Source organism: Gastrolobium bilobum, unplaced genomic scaffold (assembly GCF_033153095.1).
Source record: "Gastrolobium bilobum isolate Gb01-03AN ecotype WA unplaced genomic scaffold, APGP_CSIRO_Gbil_v1 utg145510, whole genome shotgun sequence".
Lineage (NCBI taxonomy): Eukaryota > Viridiplantae > Streptophyta > Magnoliopsida > Fabales > Fabaceae > Gastrolobium > Gastrolobium bilobum.
This window is the reverse complement of record NW_026896462.1, coordinates 13,378-23,026: the sequence shown is the minus strand read 5'-3', so window position 1 is coordinate 23,026 and position 9,649 is coordinate 13,378. Positions and strand designations below refer to the sequence as shown.

Sequence of the window (9,649 nt, the reverse complement as noted above, 5' to 3'; positions counted from 1 at the left end):
ATATTATAAACTTGATACTCTTTTTGTTAACTGGATTTTATACAAAAAATTTTACGTCATGCATTGAGTCTTTATATAACGTTGTTGTATTCTTATTATTACTTATGTTATATTCTTTGAATGTAACAGATGTTTGTACAATCGAATTCCAAAAGCGCGGACTACCTCATGCTCATATTCTTCTATTCTTGAACCCTTCAAGCAAAGCTGAAAGTGCTCTTGATATTGATAAATTGATTTCAGCGGAGATACCTGACAAGGAAACGAATCCTACGCTGTTTATGGCTGTCACGAGTTACATGATACATGGTCCATGTGGTCCTGAAAATTACAAATCTCCTTGCATGAAGGACTGACGGTGTTCAAAAATTTTTCCAAAAAACTTCTGCTCCCGTACTTTGATTGACGATGATGGATTTCCTCATTATAAGAGAAGAAATGATGGGAGAGTTGTGAACAAAAATGGTGTTGAACTTGATAATCGTTATGTTGTGCCCTATAATGCACACCTTCTTTTAAAGTACCAGGCTCATATCAACGTTGAATATACTTGCCAGAGAAGTGCCATTAAATATCTTTTTAAATACATCCACAAAGGGAATGACAGAGTGGCAACTGCCATAAATCATTCGGACGATGAAATAAAAATGTTTTATGACTGCAGGTACTAAAAATAATCTCCATTGTGTTTTTCTTTCCTACAAAATTGGCACAATTTTTTTGAGAAATTATTAACTTAAATGTTCACCGATTTATTTATTTATGATAGGTATATCTCCGCATGTGAAGCAGCTTGGAGAATATTTGGATTTGACATTCATTCAAGATATCCCCCTGTTCAGATATTGTCATTTCACTTGCCTAATGAAAAGAACATTATTTTCAGTGATAATGATTCGTTGTATGATGTAAAGACAAGGGCGGAGTCTAGACTGTCAATTTTTGAGTTTTGGATGGATGCAAATAAAAAATATCCAGAAGGTAGGCATCTAACTTATGGAGAGTACCCGACTGAATTTGTTTTCAAAGAAAAAACACATGAATGGAATCCGAGAAAAAAAGGATTTTCCATTGGAAGGATAAATCGTTTTTCTGCCAATAATGGAGAAGATTCATATCTTCGCACCTTGCTTAATTTTCAAAGAGGTTGCACCAGTTATGAAGATCTTAGAACGATCAATGGCGTGGTTTTTCCTACATTTAAGGATGCGTGCTATTCTTTAGGACTTCTGGATGATGACAATGAGTACATTGATGCAATTAAGGAGGCAAGTTCATGGGGATCTGCTGCTTATCTTAGATGCATGTTTGCTCTGTTGTTATTTGCCAACTCAATGAACAGACCTGAAAAAGTTTGGGAAGAGTGTTTGAAATTTTTATCCGACGACGTTGTTTATCGGCATAGGAAAATAATAGGACGTCAAGGTACGTGTTATAATAATATTTCATACAATTTTTTTTTTGTTTAACCGAAATCAGCATATGCTGCCTTAGTACTTATTAGCTTTTTTTGCCCGTATTCAGCAAATGTTGATAAATTATTCGCTCTCTTTTCTTTCTTTGATTACTTTATCTTTGTTAATTTTTAAATTTTTTTTCCTTTGAATTTTATGCTTTGTCAGATGCAATTCTTACAGAAGAGTCTATAAAAAACATAACTCTTGAAGAAATTGATAAGGTACTGCAGAGCAATGGGAAATGCCTCTCTGATTATCCGTCAATGCCACACATCAATAGTGAAACTTTGCTTGATATGAAAAATCGATTAGTGTTGGATGAATTAATGCATGATAGATTTGCTTTGGAAGAGGAGCATAAAAGACTAATTAATTCCCTCACTGATGAGCAGAAAGCTGTTTATGATAAAATTGTTTCAGCAGTTACGTCAGGTAATAGAGGGTTATTTTTCCTATACGGGTTCGGTGGTATAGGAAAAGCATTTATTTGGAATACTCTTTCAGCATCTATTAGATCAAAAGCTGGAATCGTACTTAATGTTGCTTCTAGCGGAATTGCTTCCCTTCTGCTTCCTGGAGGACGAACAGCGCATTCTAGATTTCGTATTCCTATTCAAATCATGAAGATTCAACGTGTAATATAAGGCCGAAATCTACTATAACTGAGTTGCTGTCAAAAACAAAGTTAATCATTTGGGATGAAGCTCCAATGGTACATAGATTTTGCTTTGAGGCTCTGGATAGGACACTGAGAGATGTTCTTAGAATTTCTGATACAAGCTGTGTTGATATGCCATTTGGTGGAAAAGTTGTTGTTCTAGGAGGTGACTTTCGGAAAATATTACCTGTCATTCCTCATGGTAGCAGACAAGATATAGTTCATGCAACCATCAATTCTTCTCATCTATGGTCCCATTGTCATTTATTAACTTTGACCAAGAACATGCGTCTTAATTCTGGAAGTAGCGCTCACAATTTAGAGGAAATAAAAGAATTTTCTGAGTGGCTACTTAAAGTTGGGGATGGTAATCTTGGAGATGATGTTGATGGAGAATCTATTATAACAATTACAGATGAATTGTTGATTAGAGAATCGGAAGATCCGCTGTCGGATATGGTTAATTTTGTTTATCCGAATCTCTTGGATAATATTTTGGATCAGACCTTCTTTAAAGAACGTGCTATTCTAACTCCTAAATTGTCCGATGTTGCTATGCTAAACGAGCACCTAATGTCTATGATTCTTGGTGAAGAAAGGACTTTTTTGAGTTCGGATAAAATTCTTAAGCAAGGTGGGACTTCCTCTGTTGAGGATGATGAAATCACCCCTGAGATCTTAAATACGTTATCATGCTCAGGGATTCCTGATAATAAATTAATCTTGAAAGTTAAAGTTCCAGTAATGCTATTAAGAAATATTGATCAGTCGAGAGGTTTATGCAATGGCACGAGATTGCTTATTACAAAATTAGGGAATCATGTTGTTGAGGTAATTGTACTTACAGGAAGCAATATAGGGGAAACTGTGTTAATCCCTAGAATGACGATGAGCCCATCGAGTCATACATTTCCTGTAAATTTCCAAAGAAGACAATTCCCTCTGATTGTATCGTTTGCCATGACTATCAACAAGAGTCAAGGACAATCACTTTCACATGTTGCAATTTATCTCCCTAAGCATGTCTTCACTCATGGGCAATTATATATGGCACTGTCTAGAGTAAAGAGTAAGCATGGATTGAAGATATTGATACTTGATGAAAATGGCTGCGTTACGAATAGTACCCTTAATAGTTTACAAGGAAGTATTTCAAAGACTGTTATAGTATATTGGGTTCTTTCTTCAAAGATATAACTTCGTTGTATGGTACAGGTAAAGACAAAAAAAAAGACTGTTTATTCGCGTCTCTTTTCCTCATCTATCTTCAAAGATATGACCTTTATTATCCTATTTTCTTTCCTATTTTTAATGTAACAATGAATGACTGTTTTGTTATTTAAAAAAATGACTGTTTGGGACCTTTGAAATACTGACAAAATGAGTTCGGCCCAGAGGGCCGACCCACCATGCCAAACAAACCAATTTTTTTTCCCGTGCATCGGCACGGGTAATTCACTAGTTATTTTAAAAAAGAAAGACTTCTAAACTTAGTCACAAAAATAATTAGTTGACTTATTTTAAAATATGGGTCCAATTAAACCAATTAAAAACATTTAAAAGTAGGAAAAAGGTATGTCCTTCTAGCTTTGTTTGGGAGTTAGTTTTAGGCTGGGAAGAAAAGGAAATTGAGGGTTTTAGTAAGTTCTTCCCTTTTTTGGGAGTTAAAAAAAAAAGAGGGAAAGAAATTGGAGATTTTTATTAAACCCTACAAAACCCTCTTTCTTCTTAAAATTAAAGTTCCCCCAATTTGGGGCAATGTTATTAAACCCGACCCGATTATTGACCCGGTCGAGGTACTAGGTCACTGATTCAACCAGTGGATCACTGGTTCAACTGCATGACCCGGTAAGTATATGTAAATCTACAATTTATATTAAAAAAACTATAAATATACTTAGACACTTGTAAAAAAATATACCAATTTCAAATATTTTAATATGAAAATAATGAATTACACATCATTGTCCAACAAAAGATCAATCAAACATATAATATTTTTATAATTTATTTACTTTAAAATATTTTGTTTTACGATTTTTTATCTTCTTTTCAATTTTAGGTAAAATTTAAATTTTAACTATTAATGATCCACTATTTTCTGCATGGGTTATTGTTAGAGCTGTTCATCAACCGATCCAAACCAATTCAAACCGTGGTGACCGAACCGAATAAACCGTAAACCGAAAAATCGAAAATTAAAAAAAAACCCGCAAATTTTAATTGGATTGGATCAAATTTCGGATTGGTTGATGAAAACCGATCCAATATATTAATTTCCCTCTATCTACTTGGCCCTTTCCCCAATCATAGCCCAAAAATTTCTAAACCCAAGACCCATCCATCAAGTAAACCCAAGAAAAAATCTATTCACATCTTATCAAAAAAATTGCCTCTGTGTAGAGCTTCATATCTCATTGCCAAAAAAAAAACTATATTATCGTTTACTGATGTTTTTGTATTTCAAAAAAAAAATTACAACGACAATATATAGAAAAGATGTTATTTGCACAATAATAATGAAACAAATTTTGGATTTTCAAAAAACCGAAAATCGATCCAATCCAAACCGAAAAAAATTGGATTGGATCGGATCGAATTTGAAAAAAAATTCAAATCGAATCGATGATTACATTATCAAACCGAAGGGATTGGATCAGATGATTTTTGCTTCCAAAATCAATCCAATCCAGACCGCGAACATACCTAGTTATTGTGAGGACTAATAATTGTTTTCATCTTTGGAAATACATTTTTTAAAGGACAAAAAAATTGAAAAATTCAAATTATTCGTGTATAAATAAGTGTTTTGGAACAACAGGCTTTTGTTTGGTAATAATCTTATTTAGTCATATTTGTTCGTTTCTGTTTGTTTCTCTTCTTCTCCTCAAAAGCTTTCAGCCAATATTATTTGATATAAGTTTCATTATGTATTCCAAATATGATTTGATAAAAGATCTTAGTCCTACTGAGGAAGAGTGGAGGATTATGACCAGAGTGGTTAGTACTTGGAAGGTTCCTAATTTTCAGCAAAAAGATTTTGACGAGATGGTTCTATTAGATGAAAAGGTTGAGATTGAGGTTTTTGGTCGTCCATGGCGTTAAGGCGACTCGGTTTGCGGTATCTGATACGAAACACGAATTAGAAGAGGCAGTGACATACTTTTTTTTTTTTTACTTATTATTTAATTAAGTATTTGGTTGTAAGATATGGTTGTAATATATGGTTGAGAGTTTGCAAATTATTTGGGTTGTAAATATAATTAATTATAATTAACTAAAATAATAAGGAACAAGTATAATATGTTTTTTTTTGTGTTTTACCTTTTTTTATTTTTTATCCTTTATATTTTTTTCTACTTTATTGTAATCAGTTATGATATTTATTCTTACTCCTATTATTTTAAAAAAGAAAGACTTCCAAACTTAATCACAAAAATAATTAGTTGACTTATTTCAAAATATGGGCCCAATTAAATCAAATAAAAACATTTAAAAGTAGGAAAACGGGTTTGTCCATCTAGCTTTGTTTGGGAGTTGGTTTTAGGAGGGGAAGGAAAGGAAATTGTGGGTTTTAGTAAGTTCTTCCCTTGTTTGGGAGTTAAAAAAAAAGGAGGGGAAGAAATTGAGGATTTTTACTAAACCCTACAAAACCCTCCTTCGTAAAATTAAAGTTCCCCCAATTTGGGGCAATGTTATTAAACCCGGCTCGATTATTGACCCGGTCGAGGTACTGGGTCACTGATTCAACCAGTGGATCATTGGTTCAACTGCATGACCCGGTAAGTATATGTAAATCTACAATTTATATTAAAAAAACTATAAATATACTTAAATACTTGTAAAAAAATATACCAATTTCAAATATTTTAATATGAAAATAATAAATTACACATCCTTGTCCAACAAAAGATCAATCAAACATATAATATTTTTATAATTTTTTTACTTTAAAATTTTTTGTTTTATGTTTTTTTATCTTCTTTTCAATTTTAGGTAAAATTTCAATTTTAACTATTATGGTAGGCACCCAATAAAATAATGTCTATCTATCTTAATATATAAAATCTTCATCCAAACTTTGGCAACTTTGTTGATGTGTCACTCTCTCCTTTATTCTCAGATTTGTGTTTACACTTGAAAAAATTTGAAATGTTTCTTCTTTTGAAAAATTTTAAAAATCGAATTTTCAAAATTATGGGTGGGAAAAATAGTTCAAATTATATGGTGGAAGACACATCTATTAATGATCCACTACTTTTTGCATATGTTATTGTTAGAGGTGTTCATCAACCGATCCAAACCAATTCAAACCGCGGTGACCGAACCGAAAAACCGATAACCGAATAAACCGAAAACCGAAAATCGAAAAAAAATCGCAAATTTTAATTGGATTGGATCGAATTTCGGATTGGTTGATGAAAACCGATCCAATCAAAACCGATCCAATATATTAATTTCTCTCTATCTACTTGGCCCTTTCCCCAATCATAGCCAAAAAATGTCTAAACCCAAGACCCATCCATCAACTAAACCCAAGAAAAAATCTATTCACATATCATCAAGAAAATTTCATCTGTGTAGAGCTTCATATCTCATTGCCCAAAAAAAAAACTATATTATCGTTTACTGATGTTTTTGTATTCCATTGAAGCATTATCAGCTCTTGCCATGTTTTCGATTAACTCTAAAGTTTCAGCTGTTGTCTTCCTTGCTATGGTTCCTCCAGCTGCACCATTGACCACCATCCTGGATTCCGGTGTCATTCTGTTATAGAAGACTCTGGCTTTCTTTCCTTCCGACAAGTAATACAGGTGACACTTCCTGATCAATTCTTGGAACCTGGTCCAAGCTGAACATAAAGTTTCTCCCGGATGTTGAGTGAAGGTGGTGATCTCATTCACCAACTTGTTGTATTTTTCCCTGGAGAAGTGCTCCGCAAAGAATTTAGCAGCCAAATTCTCCCACGTTGTGATGCTGTTGGGGGTTTGTCTATCCAACCATCTGAGGGATTTTCCGGTTAATGCAAAAGGAAACAGCCGAAGTCTGATTGCATCATCAGATACCCCATGATGCTTAGCGGTGTCACAGATTCTTAGAAATCTGTCCATAAAGTCGTGAGGATCTTCGTAATCCTCTCCACCGAAAGGAGTCTTCTCCACCAAGGTAATCAGAGACGGTTGGATGTCATAGTTGTTGGCATCTATCTGTGGCCTGACAATGCTAGAGTTCAGCCTAGTGAACATGGGAGCTAGAACTGACTCCATCAACTCTCCTCTGGGAGGTGGATCAGGGGTTGCCATCACTGGTTCTATGTTTGGCTTAGAACTCGAAGACTCTTCCTGCTTTATTTGCTTGGCTAGCTTTCGGTTCTTCTTTGCAATTTTCAATATTTCTGGATCAAACTGTAAAGTGTCTCGATTTACTTTACCTCGCATAAACTCAAGCAACAAGATTAGTAACAAAAACAAAATCCAATCAAGAAATTCAAAAGTTAAGAATAAAATTAGCGTTGTCAATCCCCGGCAACAGCGCCAAAAACTTGTTGCGTAAAATCAGCAAGTGCACCGATCGTACCAAGTAATAAAATATGAGTAAGAATATCGTCCCACGAGGATTGAGGCACCGAATTTATTTTAACTATTCCTTTCTTATTGGATGTATAAAAGTTGGTTTGAGAGTAATTGTGCTTGTGAAAATTGTGAACTATTCAAAACCTGTGAACAATTCAGAAGATGATTTTTGAAAACTTGAAAATAAAAGATTAAGATTGAGAAAAATATTTAAAAGCTATTGCAGTAAAGGACGCCAACACCTTTCCGATCACCACCTTGTAATATTAATTAATGTTTACATTTAATTACCCAATTGATCAAACAATTCACCATCTATTAATTAATTAGTTAAGCCCTAATCCCTTAGTGATCTTAACTTTATTAACCCTATTAGAATCCTAATCCCTTAGAAATCCTTTTTCAAGTTAATCCTTTAACCCAGTGAATTTTCCTCGTTTGCAGTTCATGTAGCCTATCCCTAGTGCATACATGAACTGTTATTTTACCATTTGTCAGGAACTAGAATCCCAATATTCCTATTGAAAACCCTAACCCTCGCAATCTTAATAGAGTGATCAATTCTAAAAGAATTGTAGATGAAAAACAAGATAAAATAAATGCAATTGAAATAATTAAATATAAATTTACCAAACTACAAGGGGTTCACATCAAAGGTTGTGACCCTTACCACAATAATAAAAGACTAGCCAGACATATTCATGTCTGACAATTTAAATAATGAGAAAGAGTTCATGAAAATGTAAAACCAGAAGAAGAAGAAGAAGTCTTGAATCTTCAGTCACCGAGAGCTTCCTCTCCAATTTCTCCTTGCCAAAAGATAATTTTCTTTTAGAGTTTCTGCTTCCTTTATATAGCCAGCTACTCAATCAGGTCATAATCCTTGAATTAATTTTGATTAAATTTCCATTTTCCTCATAATTCCACCAATCAATCAGGTCATATCCTCTAATTAATTCTGATTAAATTTCCATTTTTCTTATAATTCCACCAATCAATCAGGTCATAATCCTCTCATTAATTTGATTAAATTTCCATTTTCATCAAACTCCACAAATCAAGGAATGCATTCATGACGCTCGCGCGATCAGTGCCAAATTCGCGACTCCACAAATCAAGGACTGCATTCATGACGCCTGCGCGATCAGCGCCGAATCCGCGCGGATCGCGCGGACAAACAGAAAGTAATTTGCCAAAATCACGCGGATCGCGCCATTTTCGCGCGTTTTGCGCGAGACTATGCAATTTCAACTTCTCTCTTTCACTTTTTTTTGGTGTTTCTTGCTATCAAAATGGATAATTTGAGTGAGAGAATGATTGAGAAGGAATAATCAATATTTCTTGTATTTATGAGCTTATTTTCACACATTTATGATTAATTCCTTGCTTCTTTTACTTAGAAATCACCATATGTTAGACGCATATCAAACAATTCCCAGATTTTGATGTTGATGTCCCCAATAATAAATAAGATCAAACATCAGGCAACAAGGATTAACTCTGTGAGAAGAATTTATGTCACTAATGCAATTTTCTACATTGAAGAGATTCAGAGTTATAATGCTATGCATGAGTGAATTCCAAGTTGAGAATTTTCAGGAATCACTTTTTGTGTAAGGAATTAGAATCTAGTTTGATCACTTTTTACCAGGATAATCACTGCACTTGTCACTCTTGTGTATTGGATTTAACTCTCAATCCATCAGTGCAATAAGACTGCCATAAGCTTGATCCTATTCTCAAGTTTCTAAAGATGAGGAACATGTAAAACATATCAAGTTCTAGAGTATTATCACAGTGAGGCCTCTCTAAAAAAAATTACTGTATAGGCTCAAACCTCACGACTGTGCAATCAAACTAGAATCTAAATTCCATTATCATCACATATCAACTTTAACTCTCAACAAAGAATTCAATCAAACGAGCAATAACAACTCTTATACTTCAATGCATTACTCAAA

General features: G+C 33.9%; 1 protein-coding gene across 1 annotated transcript; it reads left to right on the top strand.

Moving 5' to 3' along the window:
* Positions 1-129: 129 nt before the first annotated feature.
* LOC133299871 (uncharacterized) lies at positions 130-5,220 on the top strand (the record flags this gene model as incomplete). Its single annotated transcript, XM_061499368.1, has 7 exons — positions 130-277; positions 434-664; positions 770-1,425; positions 1,623-2,092; positions 2,143-2,404; positions 2,750-3,152; positions 5,010-5,220. Coding segments are annotated over 7 exons (2,381 nt in total), but the record flags the coding sequence as incomplete, so codon positions are not given.
* Positions 5,221-9,649: the final 4,429 nt, after the last annotated feature.